This window comes from Mesoplodon bidens (assembly GCF_964165515.1).
Source record: "Mesoplodon bidens genome assembly, chromosome: 10".
Classification (NCBI taxonomy): domain Eukaryota; kingdom Metazoa; phylum Chordata; class Mammalia; order Artiodactyla; family Ziphiidae; genus Mesoplodon; species Mesoplodon bidens.
In genome coordinates this window covers 42,134,006-42,155,180 of record NC_138172.1, presented here as the reverse complement: position 1 = coordinate 42,155,180, position 21,175 = coordinate 42,134,006, and the positions used below count along the sequence as shown (strand labels likewise).

The window sequence follows — 21,175 nt, the reverse complement described above, 5'->3', positions numbered from 1 at the left end:
CACTGTTGTGGCCTCTCCCGTTGCGGAGCACAGGCTCCGGACGCGCAGGCCCGGCGGCCATGGCTCACGGACCCAGCCGCTCCACGGCATGTGGGATCTTCCCAGACCTGGGCACGAACCCATGTCCCCTGCATCGGCAGGCGGACTCTCAACCACTGTGCCACTAGGGAAGCCCTATATTTTTTAATAAGCTTATTTATTTGCAGCTGCATTGGGTCTTCATTGCAGTGTGTGGGCTTTCTCTAGTTGTGGCGGGCAGGGGCTACTCTCGTTGTGGTGCGTGGGCTTCTCATTGTGGTGGCTTCTCGTTGTGGAGCACGGGCTCTAGGCGTGCGGGCTCAGTCGTTGTGGCTCATGGGCTTAGTTGCTCCGTGGCATGTGGGATCTTCCCAGACCAGGGCTCGAACCCGTGTCCCCTGCATTGGCAGGTGTATGCTTAACCACTGCGCCATCAGGGAAGTCCCCAAAATGTATATATTTTTTCAGTGTTCCACACCCTTCCAGATCAGTTTTAAATTTAAATGTCAAGTTGGGAAAAAATTTTTAATTGCTTATATTAGGGATACTTTTTGTTCCATGTATATTTTTAAATATATTTATTTTTATATATATTTTACATAATTATACATATTAAAATTTTAATAGGAGATTTTTCTGCTCTTATAAATATTTGATTTTATAATAAATTTCACTGACTAAAAGGTTTCTGTTAGGTAACACACCAAAACTTGTATGATTTTTTTAAGTTCATTGACTTCATTCAAATAATTTATTTTTATGGTAGAAGTTTTGCAGGTGAGAAGCTTAAATACATTGGTTCTAGGGCCCCCGTCAGTTACCAAAATTCAAAGATGCTCAACTTCCGTATATAAGTGGCGTAGTATTTACATATAACCTATGTACATCCTCCTGTATACTTGAAATAATCTCTGTAATACCTAATACAATGTAAATGCTATGTAAATAGTTGTAAATACAATGTAAATGTTATGCAAATAGTTGCTGGTGTTCAGCAAATTCTAGTTTTGCTTTTTTGGAACTTTCTGGAATTTTTTTTTCTTGAATGTTTTCAATCCACTGTTGGTTGAATCCACCCTTGTGGAACCCATGGATAAGGAGGGCCTACTGTATATAGATAAAAGAAGTCAAAGTATAAGATGGTGGAGCTATTGAGGGAACACAGTATGCATTTCTTTACTGGCTGTTTATTTAGATGCAAGCTTTGTGTTTTTGTTCATTATATTGAAAAAGTGGAGGAATTTGATTTCTGAGATTGTATGTTGATAATCATCTCTTATATCAAGAATAACATTAGTTATTAAAGAAGTAACAGCATTTGTGTGAAGTAAACTGTGCTAGCTTTTCCCCCCCAAATACAGCTGTGAATTTAGAAGAGCTTAGGGCCCTGAGCAATATGAAGAAGATGGATATAATAAAACCCAGGGACTTCACTCGTGGTCAGAACTGTGTAGCATTCATCAGCCTTTGTCTCAAATGTAAAACTAAAGCAGCTGAGTAGGAGCAGTGGTGATGGCTTTGTCAAGAGACTGAGACAGCAGAAGAGAAACAAACTAAAACTCAGTGGTCTGAGGTCACTTAGTAAAAATAATAATGCCACCATTTCGTGGAGTCTCTTCTTAGTGCCAGGCATGTCACGCATATTCTCTCATTTACCCTCACCGATCACTTACCACTTTTTAATAGAGAGAAAGCTGAGCTGGGAAGTTCAGTGATTTGTTCAGGGACTCATGACAGTAAGCATGGAGTTGGAATTCAAACCAGGTTTGTAAGAGCTTAAAACCTGTAATTTTTTCACCATACTGTGTTACTAGAATTTGAAGGAATCATCTTTCGGTAGGATGGCCCAGAAATCGATGTGTTCAAGATCCTAGTCAGTCAAGAAAACATTGTTACTTATACTTAGGTTAAGACATAAGGAAAAAACCTTGGTTTAATAAAATATAAATTAAAGATATTCCATTAAAAATGGTTTTTAAAATGTTTTAGCACTTAGAAACTAACACACTAGGTATCAAACTCAGTTGAAGGAAACATCTCTTTGCTTTGTTCCAGGAAGATAAAGTGTTTTTGTGTTTTGGCCAGGAGTTAATGTGGAGGTTATTTCATTCCAGGAGGGATTTGATCACTGTAGTAGTTTTCTATTGCTGCTGTACCAAATTACCATAAGCTTAGAAACTTTAAACAATACAAATGTATTATCTCTTAGTTACTGTCGGTCAGAAGTCCAATATGAGTCTCACTGGGCTAAAATCAAATGTTTCATAGTGGAGGCTCTGAGGAAGAATCCAGCTCATTCAGGGTGTTGACCAAATCCATTTTCTTGTGGTTGTTGGACTGAGGTCCCTGTTTTCTTGCTGGCTGTCAGCCTGAGGCCACTCTCCTGTCCCTGCACGTGACCTCAACATCTCAAGAACTACCAACAACTTGTCACATCCTTCTCATGATTGAAATCTTCATTGTAGGAAAGCATTTTCCATTATAGGAAAGCATTTCACATGACTCTTTCAGATCCTGAGCCTGTTTAAGACCTGGAAATGCAGTGGGACATCTGATGCACAGGCATTTAAACAGCATTTAAAAGATTGGGGGTTGTTAGGGTGTGGAGGGATTCTAAAGAGTGAGGCTTATAAAATGCCCTCTGATTTAGAGAAAGAATTTTTTCCAAAGACTTTTATAAAGAAGTCTTGTTTTTCAGGTCTACTTTTTGTTTAAAATTTTTGTTTCTATTTGTTACTTGTTTTTTAATTTATCACCTACCTCCTTGTCCCTAGTGCTTGTGTAATGCTTATTAGCACATGGTAGCTTTTCAATAAATTTATAGACTTACTCCTGGAGTGCAACTTACCCTTGCACAAAACATCTTCTGCAGATATGGACTGATGTGTTGGATTTTTTTTTTTTTTTAATGATTTGAGACTAGAGGTAACTATCCTATGACTAGATTGTCTGGAAGTTTTTTTATACTTCCTTTAGTTTGTTTCAGGACCTCTCACTTTGCTTTTCTTTTTATAGGTTTATTGAAGCATAGTTGACATACAATAAACTGCACATATTTATTGCATGCACTTTGATACATTTTGATATATTTTACACCTGTGAAACCATCACCAGTATCAAATGAATACAGTCATTACCCCTAAAAGTTTCCTTGTGTCTGTAATCACTCCCGTTTTCCTTTCTCTGTGCAAGTTAAACATACAACTACCATATGACCCAGCCATTCTACTTCTAAGTAGTCATCCAAGAGAAATGATGCATGTGTCTGCCTTAAGACTTGTACTAGAATGTTCATAGAAGCCTTGTTCATAATATCCTAAACTGGAAACGGCACAAATGTCCATCAGCAAGTTAATGAATAAACAAATTGTGATATATCCATACAGTGGACTACTATTCAGGAATAAAAAGGAACATATATTTAGTTTGAATTGAAGACTGCCATATTTGAAGCAGATTTGTTTCCTTTGTTGCATTTCTTATTTTGTATTAAAATTGACTTTCATTTCCTTGGCATACCCCACTCCCACCCCATGGAGGAAATATTAAGAAGTTAGTTATAGATGAACCATAAAAGGATGTAAGTTATATTTGGATAATTAAGTGTTGATTATTCCTCAAAAACTTATAGTCAAAAATGGTCAGTACAGTTTGTTCTGCTACAGCACTTGTTTCTATAACACCAAAAAGCTTCTACATGGTCAGTAAGTAAGAAGTGATATCAGTGATGGTGTGTGGGTTTATATAAGATTTTTCATTGGCAAGAGGAGTAGAATAGAGGGAGTAGAATTTAAAAGGAAAGGGAAAAGCCCTCAGATTGGCTGCTGCACAGACAGATGTTCTTTCCAGTGTGGTTTAAGAACAGCAGAGATTAGTCCCTGGAAAAACAAACAAGCTAGTTCCTGCCCCAACTCTGGTCAGCTCCTGGAGGCCCTCCGTACCTGCGGGTTCCATACCTGCAGGTTCCAACTTGGTTGAATCCACGGTTGCAGAGGGCTGACTGTACTGCACCATTTAATATGAGGGACTTGAGCATCCACAGATTTTGGTATCTGGAACCAATCCCCGGCAGATACCTGTATTTACTCCTGTGCCCACCTTAACAACAGCCTCAGTCTCCATTGTTTTAGTGCCTGCAAATCTTTATTTTAACTTTATTTAGTTTTTGTTGATTGTTATTTCCTGAGGCAGTCCCCAGCCATGCTGAATTGCTTGCCTGGAGTTATCCATGTTACCTCCTGAGGAGCCAACTGTTAATTTTTGTTGGACTCAGGTTACAAAGTTGCAAAAATTCTGAGTACTCTGTCCCGACCCTAATTTTACCCCCTTTATTTTTTACTTTGCAGGATGAGGTTTTTTTTTTTTTCCAGAACACATCAGTGGCATTCAAACAAAATACAAACATGTTAAAGTAGTTTATTTTAAACAATTTCCTGGAAATGTGTTTCTTAGTGTTTTTAGCTAATATTTAAATCTGGGTTACTATGTGTCACGTGTTCTAAGTGCTTATCAAAGATTATCTCATTTTATCCTCACAACAATGCAATTTAATGAGTCTGGTATTATCCTTATTTTGTGGGTAAGGGAACTGAGGAACACAGGGGAGGAGTAACGTGCCCAAATTCACACAGCACAGTCAGTCTGGTTCCATAGAATGTGCTCCTGACTGCTGTGCTACATTGCCTCCTGCACCATGTTGAGTATAAATTAGATTTTAGTATGATTTTCTTATGTAAGTCAGAGTGGTAGTTTTACAGCAAATTAAAACCTTATCAGCATTAAATTAGGTGAAAAGAGTTGCAGTGAACACATAAGGACAGCATAATAGCTTTATTCAGAAGCTGGGAAAATGATATCAATTTTTGTGTGTGTGTGTGGTACGCGGGCCTCTCACTGTTCTGGCCGCTCCCGCTGCGGAGCACAGGCTCCGGACGCGCAGGCTCAGCGGCCATGGCTCACGGGCCCAGCCGCTCCGCGGCATGTGGGATCCTCCCGGATCGGGGCACGAACCCGTGTCCCCTGCATCGGCAGGCGGACTCTCAACCACTGCGCCACCAGGGAAGCCCAATGATGTCAAATTTAAACACTGTTAAATTGTTATAATAGTTTTTTTTGGAAGTCTTCATTTCACTTCGTTATTTCTGGTTTTAAATTTCTTCTTAGGCATATCACACCTGAAAAATTTTATGTGGAAGCTTGTGATGATGGAGCAGATGATGTACTTATCATCGACCGTGTGTCCACAGAAGTTACGCTCTCAGGTATTTCATGGCCAGATTTAGAAGTGTCTAGAAAGATTTTACACTTAAGTTGCAATAGTTAAATTAATGATATCCATGTGAGTGTGGATATCTGAGTGTCTTCTTAGAAAATTTTAATTCTTGCTACCTCATTTGATTTTTATGCATTAATTTTATACTTTTTCCTTTTCATGAAAAGGAGAAATGATCTTGAAATTTTTAGGTAGCATTTTACTATTCATAAGGATTTAAAAACGTTCTTTATTTGTTCCCTTATCAATACCGTAACAGGATTTGGTTTTGTTGATGTGTTAGGTTCCTTTCTAGCTGTAAGATTTGAATTATTTGAGTGTGAGAAAGTTGTTTTAGCAGTAAGTGTGTGGAATGTTAACAGCTGATTGGTTTTGAAAATATTCATGACTATGAGGATAATTTAATAAATGAAAAATAATATATACATCACTGGGTAAAACTTGTGTTTTAGGCAGAATGATTTTCCTAAGCTTTATCTATCTATCTTATCTATCAATCCAGTTATAATTTAGCTTTGCTTCTCTGGGGTGAGAAAAGCAACTTGTTTTTCAATTGTGTGGAACACTGATTTCTGACTAGATTAATGTGAAGTAATTTTGGTGACGAATTAAAGTATCATGTGATATCACATTTAGAATTTCATATTCCATTTGTTTAAAAATTTACCTCTAGATAGTGTTCTGTATTAATTTTTTTCTGAAGGGCAGTATTTGAGTAACCATAGAGTAGGCATTCGGTAAATGGTAAATATCCTTTGAACAGATTAAGTGAAACATGAAAATATTTTGCATAGGATACTAAAGTGTAAGAAAGGTAGGACTATGAATCTCCATTTCCTTGGTTGTCTGCTTTTTCTGGTAAGCTTTTCCTTTGACCAAATAAAGTAAGAGCTGTTTTAGTTTGATAATTTGGCATTTCCTGTGACTGTTGCTTCGTGACTGCTCTCTCAGAATAGCTGACTGATTTTAACCATGCTTAGTGTATGTCTGAAGTTTAGTCCCACTACTTTATAACATATTGATACAACCCGGTGTCTTTTTTATTTTTGGGTGGGGGGGTGCGGGCTGGGGGTGGTGGGCCTTGCCACGAGGACCTTAGTCCCCCCAACCAGGGATCCATCCCGTGCCTCCGGCAGTGGAAGCTCGGAGTCCTAACCACTGGACCACCAGAGAATTCCCAACCACCTAGTGTCTTATAAAAGCTTTAGTATGGATGTATTTTCAATTATTTTTTGTCCTTTCAGTGACATTTTATTTGTAAGTAGAGAATGCAGACCCATTTGAGTGGACAAAGCTAAAGATTTTGAATAGTTTGGATGTAAAAATGATAACCAAACAGTCGTTGGTAGACACATGAAGAGATACTTTGACCTGAAGCTAGTGATGATGAGGGGCTGTCGATCACAGTTTCTCTGGCAGTTTCCTTTTACCATCATTGGGAATACAAACCATTGCCACTGAAAGAGGAATTTTTTTTCTTCCCCAAAAAACCAACATAGTCTTAGGAATTATCATAATGTTATTGATATTACGCTCCAGTTAATGTAACTTACAGCTGTATCAGTAGTACATTTATGTTTATCAATGATCTCAGTATATTCAGAATCTTCTCTGAGCTTTTAACTGCACTGGTATTTCCATTTTTCATGGTAATTAATTATGGCATAGCATTGCTAAGTGAATTGAATTATTGAGAGAAACAAGTGAATTTTAGACCTTATTCACAATTAGTTTATTTAGAAAAACAGGACTGCCTTTAAGAAACAGGACTGGAGTTTACAGCAGTGTTTCAGAATGGGACCCAGGCTGATAATTAAACTGTGACTGAAAGAAAAATTGTATAGCCACATAAGTTTGGAAAACTTTGAATTAAACAGTGGAACAGCTTTCGTTTACTGTAGGCCTTCTCAGAGCCTTTAATTTCCTACTGTGCGTTGTGACTCTGGCAGGAGTAGAGTTAGTATGGATGTAGCAAAGTAAGTTTCTTTGACTGGGAGACCCTACCTCCCCTCTTTTTGGGCATTATTCCCTCAACTAGAGTTCTACAAAATATGTTTTGTGAAACACATTGGCTTAAAGTTTAACAGTTGTGAAATGAACCTTGTAATGTAAGGTAGTCTTTATTAATAACGGCATTATTGATAAAATCGCAGCTGATGATATTGCCTCCCTGGATACCTGTATGTTTCTTTTAGACATGAACAGGAGGCTTTTCCTTCCTCCTCCCCTCTTGGATCTTGGCCTCCATGTCTCACATTCTTATTAGGGAATTAGGCGAGTCCTTTTTTTGCATTCCATTTGTTGCATGTTGAGATTAAAATCTTGTTTCAACTTCCATTTACTTTCTAATTCTCTTAAAGGGGTAAAGATTTGGTTTCTGACAAGAGGTTGAATAAATTTGGTTGAAAATTGGCATTGGAAAATAACCCTTAATTTACGTAGTGAGGTTGCTGAAGCGTGTTACTTTTGGCACCATATTCTAGACAGGCAGAGACCTTTATATGTAACATGGACATCTTTATTTTATATTCTGCCTAGCTGGAGGTCTAACACTAATGAAGGAATGTTGTTTTCTTAGAACAAAGCGTGCATATTGAAGTAACCATTGAAATGAAACTACATTTCTCTTTCAGTTGGTGAGCTTTTTCTAAGTCATTTTTCTTTACTTTCTTCTTTAAAGTCAAGAAAGATATTCCTCCTTCAGCTGTCACAAGACCAATATTTGGTATACTGGGCACAATTCATCTGGTGGCAGGTAAGAAAAATGAGCTAAGATGGACAAGAAGGTAATTAAATCGACGCTATTAGAGTATAAGATGAAGGCACACTTTATATCTTGCTTTAGGCAATAAATCTGTAGGTGTTTGTCATTAATTTCTAAAAGTAATATACCCCAAATAGCAAGTGGTTAAATTTGTAAGCCTGAGGTTCTATTTTTGTGTGTGTGAATTTATTTATTTATTTATTTATGGCTGCGTTGGGTCTTCGTTGCTGCACGCGGGCTTTCTCTAGTTGAGACGAGTGGGGGCTACTCTTCATTGCGGTGCGCAGGCTTCTCATAGCGGTGGCTTCTCTTGTTGCAGAGCACGGGCTCTAGGCGCACGGTCTTCAGTAGTTGGGGCTCGTGGGCTCCAGAGCACAGGCTCAGTAGATGTGGCACACGGGCTTAGTTACTCCACGGCACGTGGGATCTTCCCCGATCAGGGCTCGAACTCGTGTCCTCTGCATTGGCAGGCGGATTCTTCACCACTGTGCCACCAGGGAAGTCCTGGACCAGAGTATTCTAAACCTTCAACTCCATGGTTCTGCGTTATTAGGAAAGTGATGGTTTTTAATCTAAATTTTATTTCATTGAACTTTTGAAAAGTTCCTATTGTATCAGGCACTGTGCTGGATGTTATTTATAAAAGATGCAAGTCCCTTTTGTCCTGTAGCTTACAGTTGAGTGAGAGAGGCATTTAAATAGTAAATTACTGCAGAACAGTGTGACAAGTTCTAGGAGAGAGATGTACATAGGAAAACTTTCAGGGAGGGCACTTGTGATTAGAGCCTTGAACAGATGTGAAGAATTAATCTAGTGGTAAAGGCTTACCCTGGTTTATTTGTGGGAGGAGGAGGTGGCCAGGATCAGGGTTGGTGTATTAATGCATGGTGCTGGGATCGCTTCTTGATTCCTGACCACTCATCTTTGGAATGTTCCAGTAACCAGTTAGTTATACTGCCCCAGCACATTTCTCTACCATTTAGAATGACATGAAGGACATGGGAGGTGTAGATATCTGCAGTGGCCAGATATTATGACCTATGATGCTTTAAGCTACACGTTGGAAAATGCATTAGCAGAGGCCCGTATGCTTTGGGGATGACAGGAGAGTGAGAGAGAAGCGTTTTCTGTCTGTACTTTCCATCTGCTAGGATCACTGCTCTGGTTACCAAAAGCTTTTACTTTTATCTTTCTGAGAAAAAATTTGATCTTTTAATAAAAATTTGTCTAAATAATATGCTGGTCTTTCTATTCATAAATTATACGATTGCTTTTCAAAAAGTATGGGTCCTTTATCTATTTAGCACAGCTCTCGCCATTATTTATTTTTATTTATTTTGGCTGCACCTCAAGGCTTGCAGGACCTTAGTTCCCTGACCCGAGATCAAACTTGCACCCTCGGCAGTGAAAGCACAGAGTCCTAACCACTGGACTGCCAGGGAATTCCCATAACTCGCCTTTAAAGAATAAGGACTACTATTTCTGGCTTTACAGTTGCCTTATTTCTGTTTATGTGTACTTGGCTGTGCTTTTTTGCAGGTAATTACCTAATTGTCATTACCAAAAAGAAAAAAATAGGTGAATTTTTCAATCATGTAATCTGGAAAGCAATAGATTTTGATGTCCTTTCTTATAAGAAGACAATGTTGCACTTAACTGATATTCAGGTAAGAACTGGAAGCACTTACTAATTGCAAAATCCAAAGAAGTCCCATGGGGTGGATGGGGAAGGGAGGTGGAACACAAAGAATGTTTGATGGATTTCTTTTAAACCTGATTATTTAAACAATGCATAGAGCTGGTCACTCTACATACCTAGCCCTAAAATATATTTCTTTTTAAACTGTTCATATATTTTATTGCACTTGGGTTTTTTTTAACTGACTCAATTCTTAGATATGAAATTTCATACAAGAGAAAAGGACAGACTGAAAATGCACATGTAGTCAACACGTAGATTTAACTTCATATCCTTTTTGTGAAGAAATAAAATATTAAATATCTTTCCACCATTGTAAAGCAGTTATACTCCAATAAAGATGTTAAAAGAAATAAAAATAAAAGGGATGCTCCTATATATTACTAAAAAAAAAAAATTATCTTTGAAGTTCCACTCATCCCGTTTCATTCCCTCTTTCCCTAGGGAGAAAGCTTTCTTCAGTTTTGCCACATGGGAATATAAGTGTGTGTGCATGTGTACATGTTCAAACAGTCCTCTTTTTGCACAGTTCCTATATGCATGGATTTCAGTTACCACAGTTTAGTTAACACCAGTTCCCAACAACACAGTTTAAATTTCAGTTACCATGATATATTGACTAAAGAATTAGCTCACCAAAGATGAAAGTGCAATGAAACAAAAAATGACAACTCTAGAAGTGAAATTCAAATTGAACATGAATAGAGTATAGAAGAAATAGCTGATGGTGGGAATAAGAGACTCTCAGTGAAGGTGACGTTATCGACATTAATGGTCGTGATGAAAAGGTTGAACGTGTCCCAGAGCAAGTGATGCCGGTAACAAACTTCACATTAAAGGAACTCACAGAAGTATTTCATGATATTAATAGTACGAAGGATTAAGTGTTAGAAGCTAGTTCAGGCTTAGATGTACGACAGTTCATCAGGGTGTAGAAAAGATGGTATCATAATTTACATGGAGAAGAATGCAAGCACTGTTCAGGCTACTCTTGATAAATTTTGACCAGAAGTAAAATATTTTTAATTATCAATGTTTCAAATTACAGTATACTGAATAACGTTTTACTATTTTTTCATTTCCCTATACATTTATAACTTAGAGTAGGAGAGTTTTTAATGTGTTGATTAAAAAAATTTTAAGTCACGGAATGATCTTAACTTTCCTATTGATTATTAAGATAGTTTAAGATTATTAAGATTAAGATAACATGGTCATTTTTATAGTCCCACCCTGTCACACAAAGTGAAGACTGCCTGTATTCATATTCAAACAATATCTGTTTTTGCTTGCAGTATTTTTTAAAACTTACATGAATGGCATTAACCCTCTTCTAGTTTTTGAAAATTACTTTTTTTAAGTCAACATTATGTTTAGAGATTTACGTCTATTGAGTACTTGTTTTCTAAATGTACTTTATTTATAATATTTGCTTTTTAAAAATTTTAAGTTGTATTTTTATTCCCAAGATTACAAAAAGTTTTTTAAAAGAAAGCTTATTATTCTAAAATATGTATCTTAGCTATGATAAACATTTAAAAAAAATCAGTCCTAGCACTATTGTCTTATTGACTAAGTAAAGCTGTAGAATATGGTTTTTATACTTTAAACTTAAAATTTCTTTCTTACTGTATATATATCTATCAATATATTAATAAGCTCATTCTCTATGAGACATGAGAATTAAGGCAATAAAAATGCTTGTTTTCATTTAATAGCCTAGTAATATTTACTTGAACAGTTTCTTCTTTATTGCTATGGTTTGTTTTCAGGCTATGTAACTAATTTTAGCATTCCTCACTGTATATGCTTTGCTTATTTATACCTTTTGTTTTTTACAAAAATGTTGAGGCCAAATTAAAAATTTTGTATGTAGATTCGTAACATGAATTAACATTAATCATTTGCTAAACAGTAACAAATATTAAAAATTATTTTTTAAAACAAGGATAAAAACAAATGTCAGTCTTGGTATTCATTGGGAAAGCCAGCTAAAATAATTATCAGAAAATAAATAGATATACTGCTTTTACTGGATCTTCCTTTATTGCTTATTGAAGTGTAATTGACTTACAATATTATATTAGTTTCAGGTGTACAGCATGGTAATTCAATATTTTTACGCATTATAAAATGATCACCATGAGAAGTCTAGTTACCAACTGTCACCATACAAAGTTACTAAAATATTATTGACTGTATTCTGTATATTATATCCCCATGACTTACTTATTTTATAAATGGAAGTTTGTATCTCTTAATCTCCCTTACCTATTTCACTCATCCTTCCTACCCCTCCCTCCCCACTGGCAACCACCAGTTTGTTCTCTGTCTGTGGGTCTGTTTGTATCATTTTTTTTCCTTTTTTAAAATTTTTTTATTGGAGTAAAATTGCTTTACAGTGTTGTATTAGTTTCTGCTGTACAATGAAGTGAGTCAGCTATACCTATATCCCCTTCCTCTTGGACCTCACTCCCACCACCCGCCCCTATCCCACCCATCTAGGTCGTCACAGAGCACTGAGCTGAGCTCCCTGTGCTATACAGCAGGTTCCCACTAGCTATCTGATTTACACATGGTAGTGTATTTATGTCAAACCTAATCTCCCAGTTTGTCCCACCCTCCTCTCCCCACTGCTGCCCGTGTCCACATGTCTGTTCTCTATGTTTACATCTCTAATCCTGCACTACAAATAGGTTTATCTGTACCATTTTTCTAGATTCCACATATATGCATTAATATATGATACTTGTTTTTCTTTTTATGGCTTACTTCACTCTGTATGACAGACTCTAGGTCCATCCACATCTCTACAAATGACCCAATTTAATTCCTTTTTATGGCTGACTAATATTCCATTGTATATATGTACCACATCTTCTTTATCCGTTCATCTATCGTTGGATGTTTAGGTTGTTTCCATGTCCTGGCTATTGTAAATAGTGCTGCAGTGAACGTTGGGGTACATATATCCTTTTGAATTATGGTTTTCTTGTCAATGTCTTACAGTTTTCTAATGACGGGTCTTTTTACCACCTTGGTTAGATTTATTCCTAGGCATTTTATTCTTTTCCATGCAGTTGTAAATGGGATTGTCTTCTCAGTTTCTCTTCCTGTTAGTTCATTGTTACTGCATAGAAATGCAACAGACTTCTGTATATATTAATTTTATATCCTGCCATTTTATTTTTATCTTTAAAATTTATTTATTTTATTTTTGGCTGCATTGGGTTTTCGTTGCTGCGTGTGGGCTTTCTCTAGTTGTGGCAAGTGTGGGCTACTCTCCGTTATGGTGCGCAGGCTTCTCATTGCAGTGGCTTCTCTTGTGCGGAACACGGGCTTTAGACACGCGAGCTTCAGTAGTTGTGGCTCGCAGGCTCTAGAGCTCAGGCTCAGTAGTTGTGGCGTGTGGGCTTAGTTGCTCCACAGCATGTGGGATCTTCCCAGACCAGGGCTTGAACCTGTGTCCCCTGCATTGGCAGGCAGATTCCTAACCACTGTGCCAGCAGGGCGGTCCTATTCTACTAGTTTTTTGGTGGCATCTTTACTTTGGGGTTTTCTAAATATAGTATCATGTCATCTGCAAACAGTGACAATTTTACTTCTTTTCAATTTGGGTTCCTTTGTTTTCTTTTTCTTGTCTAATTGCTGTAGCTAGGACATCTAATAATATGTTGAGTAAAAGTAGTGAGAATGGGCATCCTTGTTTTATTCCTGATCTTAGAGGAAATGCTTTCAGCTTTTCACTGTTGAGCTTGATGTTGGCTGTAGATTTGTCATATATAGTCTTTTTTTTTTTGGCCCTGTCACGTGGTTTGTGGGATTTTAGTTCTCCGACCAGGGATTGAACCTGGGCCCTAAGCAGGGAGAGCACGGAGTCCTAACCACTTGACGGCCAGGGAATTCCCTGGTCTTTATTAATAATGTTAAAAGTATGTTCCTTGTATACCCACTTTGTTGAGAGATTTTATCATAAATGTATATTGGATTTTGTAAAAAGCTCTTCCTGCATCTATTGAGATGATCATATGCTTTTTTTTTTTTTTTTTTTCTTTTTGCGGTATGCGGGCCTCTCACTCTTGTGGCCTCCCCCGCTGCGGAGCACAGGCTCCGGACGCGCAGGCCCAGCGGCCATGGCTCACGGGCCCAGCTGCTCCGCGGCATATGGGATCCTCCCAGACCGGGGCACGAACCCGCATCCCCTGCATCGGCAGGCGGACTCTCAACCACTGCGCCACCAGGGAGGCCCGATCATATGCTTTTTATTCTTCAGTTTGTTAATGTGGTGTATCATATTGATTGATTGGTGGATATTAAACTGTCCTTCCGCTCTTGGGATCAGTACCACTTGATCGTGGTGTGTGATTTTTTAAATGTACTGTTGAGTTTGGTTTGCTAATGTTTTGCTGAGGATTTTTGCATTTGTGTTCATCAGTAATGTTGGCCTATAATTTTGTGTGTGTGTGTGTGGTATCTTTATTTGGTTTTGGTATCAGGGTAATGCTAGCCTCATGGAATGAGTTTGGAAGCATTCCTTCCTCCTCAATTATTTGGAATAGTTTGAGAAGGCTAGGTGTTAACTCTTTTGTAAATGTTTGGTAGATTCACCTGAGAAGCCATCTGATCCTGGACTTTGTTGGTAGTTTTTTGGTTACTGATTCAATTTCATTACTGGTAATAAATCTGTTCATATTTTCAGTTTCTCCCTGATTCAGTCTTGGGAGATTGTACGTTTCTAGAAATTTATCCATTTCTTCTCGGTTGTCCATTTTATTGGTGTATAATTATTTGTAATAATCTCTTATGATCCTTTGTATTTCTGTGGTGTTGGTTGTAATTTGTCCTCTTTCATTTCTGATTTTAGTTAGGCCCTACCTCCTTTTTTCTTGATGAGTCTGGCTAAAGGTTTATCAATTTCTATTTATCTTTTCAGAAAAACAGGTCTTAGTTTCATTGTTCTTTTCTGTTGTTGGCCCTGGGGTGTCCCGGCACTGGTGCTGGCCTGCTGGTGGGCAGGTAAGCCCCTGCACTAATAGGCCAGAAGGAGGACTCCAAAATGGCACTTGCTAGCACCAGTGTCCTCGTGGTAGAACAAACTCTCTGAGACAGCTGCTGTCAACATCTGCATCCCCAGTAGCAGCAGTCCCAGTTGCCTCCTGCCTCTCCAGGAGGCTCGCAAAGATCACTAAGTGGGTCTGACTTAGGCTCCTTTCAAATGCCTCCATGCTAGGACTTGGAGCATGTGAAATTTTGTATGGGCCCTTTAAAAGTGGAGTCTCTGTTTCCTACAGTTGTCCTGCTCTCCTGCACGCAAACCCTGCTGGCCTTCTGGCCTTCAGAGCCAGACATTCTGGGGGCTTGTCTTCCTGATGCAAGATCGTTGGCCTCAGTAGCTGATGTGGGGCTCAGACCCCTTGCTCACTGGGGAGAACCTCAGCAATTGTGATTATTCTCCCCATTTGTGGGTCACCAACCTGAGAGTGTGGGTCTTGACTATACCAGGTCTCCCCCCCTCCTACCCATATCATGGTTTCTTCTTTATATCTTTAGCTGTGAAAAATCTGTTCTACTAGTCTTCAGGTTTCTCTTATAGATAGTTGTTCTGTGAATAGTTGTAGTTTTGGTGTGCCTGTGGGAGGAGGTGAGCTCAGGGTTTTCCTGTGCTACCATCTTGGCTACTTCTCTCTCTCCTGGACTTCTCTTTTCAGTCTTTGTTTTTTTTTTTTTTTTTTTTTTGGTAAAGAATCCCATTTTACTTCCCAACTAGCCCAAACCAGTAAAGTTTCTTAGGAATGAGGATGGTATTGTTCTCTTGTTATTGACTCTCTGTTACTGGGCCCCTCATGAATTTATGTTTTTCTTCTGTCAAATGAGGATAATTAATGCTAAACTAGCAAGGGGTTGCTGTGAAGATACAGGAGAATCTCTGTAAAGTGTCTGGGACACAGTAGGTCATAACCTAAGGTGGTGATGTTTTGTTAATGTGACTCTTCTGCCCTTTAAAGTAAAAATTGTGAAGGATACCAATGGGAAAGGAGGTCTAATCAGTTAATATAATACCCTATGGTGCTGAGCATTGTCCATGTATCAGGAACTGTCCCAGGTCCTGGGGAAATGGTGAGCATCCTCCTCGCCCAGTCTTTGTGCCAGTGGCATTTAACAGGGCTGAACTTGCAGGTTTTTATTTTCACTCTTTTGTCATGTTGATAGATTCCTTTTCAAGTACAAGATAGACTGATTATTTGCTCCCCTTTGTTTACAGTTACAAGATAACAAAACTTTCCTAGCAATGATAAACCATGTTTTGAGTGTGGATGGGTTTTACTTTTCAACGACATATGATTTGACCCATACTTTGCAGCGGCTGTCTAACACTAGTCCAGAATTCCAGGAAATGAGTCTCTTGGAAAGGGTAAGCTTAATTTTCAATTATTATTACTTTAAAAAATAATAATTTTAAGGAGATTTTCTCTGTTTCATCCATAAAATACATATTGATTTTTCTCAGTCCTGGCTCTATCAGGATCATGTATGGGGCTTTGAAAGTATACCATGTTTCAAATAGACATCTCATTTCCAAATTCAGGACCCCAGAATCTGTGTATGTTACACAGACAGGATTGAGAACTACAGGGGTCCATTTTTAGAAATCTAGCTTAAACATGAATGTTGGTAATTTCCTAGCTCTCTGTGTTCTGTGTTATAACAGTTATTAGCATTAGCAACATAATTGTACTTGTAAAATTAATGTTCTAATGGATGATGTTCTTTCTGCAGTGGTGTTTTTTTATAGTTTTTACAAGTAGAAAAGTAACAACTTGTTAAGAACTTGAAAAATATGCTTTTGTTTAGGGTGGGGTTTTTGGTTATTTTATTGACTTAAGTGTATCTTTAAAACTGAACCTCAGGTGATTTCAACATAAAATTTCTGCTGTTCAGGAACCTAGATAATTGCTGCCTTGATTTTTTGTTAGCAAAAGTAGATATGTTTAGGGGGCAGACAGCATTTAAAAGGTTGCTGTCAAAAAAAAAAAGTTGTCAGTTATCTATTAGGTTGGACCATATGAAATTGCTACTAATTGACCATATTTGACCAATAAAAATGATCATTTTATATAGCTCAACCTAAATCTTTTCTTTTTTTTTTGGCTGCATTGGGTCTTTGTTGCTGCGCGCGGGCTTTCTCTAGTTGCGGCGAGCGGGGGCTACTCTTCATTGCAGTGCACAGGCTTCTCATTGCAGTGGCTTCTCTTGTTGCGGAGCACGGGCTCTAGGCACGCAGGCTTCAGTAGTTGTGGTTCGTGGGGTCTAGAGCACAGGCTCAGTAATCGCGGCGCATGGGCTTAGTTGCTCCGCGACATGTGGGATCTTCCTGGGCCAGGGATCAATCCCATGTCCCCTGCATTGGCAGGTGGATTCTTAACCACTGTGCCACCAGGGAAATCCTAAATCGATATTTTAGTTGACTGGCTTTTTAAAGACTTTATAGTCTAATTTTGTAAGATTATATGTAGGCTTCAATGTAAGTTTAGATGTAAGCTAAGCAATGAAGAAATTTGGCTTTTAACTGCAAAGAGACTCTTGCTTTTTTGCTACAGTCTCCATTCGCTATGAAATGTCTCTCAGATGCCTGCCATGTACCAGGCACTGTACTAGCCACCGGCCACACAGAATGAAAAGACATGCCCCTGCCTCTCGGGAGCCTGCAGTCTACTGGGGAAGTGGAAGTCCAGGCAATCACAAAACAAGGGACAATTGCTGTCACAGAGATAGGTACCCAAGTGTGGTGGGATCCTGAAGGAAGGCGGGACTCACTCTGTCTGGGGGAGTCAGGGACGACTGTACAGAGCAGAGGAAGGTGATTTTTGAGCCGAGACTTAATGATGAATAGGCCTTATTGATCAGGCAGCAGTGGGAGAAGGAGGGTTCCAGTCAGAGGCAGTGGCAATATTAGGCTAAACTGAAGAAGAAGCCATCTCATCTGTTGGGATGGGAGGGAATTTTTTGTCAGCTAATCAGAAGAGTCAGAGTTACCATAACTTCGGGAATCACAAAAGTGATAAGTGAACCATATATACTATAAACATTTTATCTCAACTTAAAACATAAAATTTTACATTGACTGGTCAATTTTTTGATATAGGATCATAAGCTTTTCTTTGTTTTTGGTTCCTTGATTCCTAATTGTCTTTCCTGTATAAATTATATCCATAATGCTTTCCAGTTTAAGTCTCTTTAAAGATTTTGACACTTACAGAGCAGTCTGTTTGCAGAATACTATATATTTTTACTATGTTTCTCCAGTCTTTTATAGTTGCCATTTTTACTACTAGTTCAACAGAAGTTTTGTTTTTAGCAACTTGCCTTTTATCAAGTTCTGTTGTAAATCATTCAACTTTATAGAAAGAGCAGTTTATTTTTAAGTCATATTTCATTGATTTATAAAATAGTTAAATTATGTTATGAATAATAAGAAAAACTGGCACAAACTGATTGGGAACACACAATCTGAATCTCAGGAAGTGTACCATTCAACTGGTTATGCCTGAATGCAAGAGCCACTCCTTGTGACTTTCTGCTGGGGATGGGGGACAGGGGAGTGTCCGTTGCTGTGTTTTATAAAGAGAATGAAGAGAATTGGTTAGTCTGCTGAGTTGTTGAGGGAGTTCCTTCTGTATAGTTTGAAGGTCAGAGTGGCCAGAGGTGAGAGCAGAGAGTTAAGTAGGGGTTGCTAGATTCCAGGACTGGTTAGGCCATGTGAAGATTTGGTTCTTTAGATGACAGTGAGCCAGTGAAGAATTTCCAGCAGACACGAGACGTGTCATGTTAGACAACAACTGCTGGCAGATGTGGAGGAAGGTTGTGAAGGGCCAGGCTAAGGCTTGAGGCTAGGGAGGCTGTTTTAGTAGTTGGGCTGCAGTCAGGTGTTAGCCAGGGGTGGTGAGAATAGTTATGTAGAAGAGGAAATGGATCTGGAAGGGGATTTAGGACTCGATGATTGATTAAATATAAGAGAAAGAGCCTGCAAGGACTGCCAGGTTTCTGTATGGGCCAGCAGCACTGGCTTGAGGCAACGAGACAGGGATACCCGGAGGAGGGGCAAGTTGGCAGGGAAGTGGAGTTCTTTTTGCAGCATGTCAAAGAGACCTGCTCCTAGCCACCAGGTGGAGACATTGATTGTTATACTTTTCTTTCTGTAGAAACTCAAATTGGCAGGAGATACTGAATATTAATTTTAAAACTTCTCTCTTAGGCAGACCAGCGGTTTGTATGGAATGGTCATCTTCTAAGAGAACTTTCTGCTCAGCCAGAGGTAATGTACACTAAATAAAACCAGCTTATTTGTTACAATTCAAGTTTTAATTGAATACGTGTTATAAAATGGCTACCTAACGTTTTTAACTTACGGACTTTGATCCGATCTACCCTCCCACATCATTGTAGGTTGAAGAAGCCTAATTATTTTACTCCAATCTTCTATAGAAGCCTTAAATAAAGAAAAATACCTCAGTATAAATACATTGCTTTCTATAAGTGAGAGAGAGAGAATGGGTCTTGGTAGGCGAATAATGTTAGAAATCGGGCCAGAGCTAATTCCCCAGGCAGTGGAGAGCTTTGCATTTGTCTTCCTATGGGAACCTGACTCCCTTCCGTCACCCAGGATAGACATGCATAGGTGTCACCTTCCTCTGTTCTTGGTTTATACAAATGAGATGTAAACAAGGAGGCCACCTAGGAAGCATAATGTATTGAATCTAGGTAAACAGATTTGCCTAATGGCATTATCTCTTGGCATTTGCTTTGCTTTTTTGGGAAAAGTAGTTTAAACTGCAAACCGTTAAAGTGGAGATATCTTTTCCCTGGAGCAGTGAACTTGTTGCGGGCAAAGACTGAAAAGGAGGGAGATAAACATTCTGCAACTTCATGTAGTTTTATTAGTGTTCCAAAATCTGCAAATGTTCAAGCCCAAATGACTGTAGCACATACTTAAATTTTTTAATTAAAAAGACAATGTTACATTAGAGAAATGTCTTTAAAATTAAAAGTTACCCATAAGCTTACTACTTTGTTTTATTTGTATATTACCTCCCCATCTGTAAATATTTTTTATATAGTGCTTCTTTTTGTTTATTATTTTTGAAGTATATTTATTCCTAAACGTAACATACATCTTCATTTCAGGTCCATCGATTTGCTCTTCCGGTATTATATGGCTGTATCCTTACATATTACTCTTTAGTTTTCTAGCAGCCTTTATTTAAATATTATTAGAAATTAGATTTAAAGACAATCTCAAATATTACATGAGGAGAGTATTTTAGAATTAATAGAAATCTCTTTTGATAATAATATCAAACCATTAACATAAAATCTTAGAATACTGGTTGTAAATGACCATTGTTTTTTTAATAGAATAAACTCTTTAGACTCACTAATGCTCTCTGGGGCTGGTGTTTTAAAAGAAGAAATATGTCCACTGTGTTTTGGCTTTATTAGACTTTGTATCAATAAACAAGAATAGTTTTAGCCTATTGAAAATTTTCCTTAGCAATTAAAAAAGTTAGACTCAGGAACTAGGATAACCAGCAAGTTGGAGAGGAGAATTACAATTAAAAATTATATTTGTCATTTGAAATAGCCACAGAAAAATGAAAATACATGGTGTACAAAGAATGATGCTTGGTCTGAGGTGTAGTACAAATGCAAAATGAGTAATGGTTATCTAATTGTAAGTTCATTTTTAAAGCTTATCTTTATCATAGACATCATAATAAAAATAGGGAAGCAAAGTGAGCTGGCTGTTAAAGGGTAAGCACAATGTGCTGATGAGTGCCTATAGTCAGGACTCTGCCCGGCAGAAACTGAGGGGGTCTTTCTATCACATACCCGCAAAGAAGCTTATTAACTAACACAACAGTCTGTGATTTATTTGTTCATTATGTTAGTGTGATTTCCTTAAATTATTATGCTTGTTATACTTAAAAACAGAAAAGTAATGCAGGAAACATTTTCCACAGTTGTGGGGGAATAAAAGTCAGAAAATGTCAGGATAAAAGCTCTTGTTTATTCTGGTTTTTGTTTTTGTTTTTCCCTGGAGCTAAGTTCTCCTAAGGATAAAATAATAACAAGGGTACTATTTAGTTAGTGCTTTAAGGGTTTGGGCCAATTGTGTGTATGTGTTTCTTTAATTCCAGAATGAGATTGTGAATGGGCAAATAATAACAAATGAGATTATAGAACACTTTTGCTAGGTGATTTTATTTTATTTTATTTTATTTATTATTATTTTTTTTTTTTGCGGTACGCGGGCCTCTCACTGTTGTGGCCGCTCCCGTTGCAGAGCACAGGCTCCGGACACGCAAGCTCAGCGGCCATGGCTCACGGGCCCAGCCGCTCCGCGGCATGTGGGATCTTCCCAGAC

At 38.2% G+C, this 21,175-nt stretch overlaps 2 protein-coding genes across 2 annotated transcripts in view; one reads left to right on the top strand and one right to left on the bottom strand.

Annotated features, from left to right (window-relative positions):
• Positions 1-21,175, top strand: part of SACM1L (SAC1 like phosphatidylinositide phosphatase) — a 59,402-nt gene that overhangs the window by 12,617 nt on the left and 25,610 nt on the right. The window contains exons 2-7 of the mRNA XM_081246590.1: positions 5,182-5,279; positions 7,971-8,045; positions 9,594-9,721; positions 16,016-16,165; positions 19,007-19,066; positions 19,936-19,969. Coding sequence (XP_081102716.1) covers positions 5,182-5,279; positions 7,971-8,045; positions 9,594-9,721; positions 16,016-16,165; positions 19,007-19,066; positions 19,936-19,969 — 545 coding nt within the window. The remainder of the gene's footprint in view (positions 1-5,181; positions 5,280-7,970; positions 8,046-9,593; positions 9,722-16,015; positions 16,166-19,006; positions 19,067-19,935; positions 19,970-21,175) is intronic.
• Positions 13,370-21,175, bottom strand: part of FYCO1 (FYVE and coiled-coil domain autophagy adaptor 1) — a 318,269-nt gene continuing 310,463 nt past the window's right edge. The window contains exon 19 of the transcript XR_014016895.1: positions 13,370-13,974. The gene's annotated coding sequence lies outside the window, so the exon portion shown is untranslated. The remainder of the gene's footprint in view (positions 13,975-21,175) is intronic.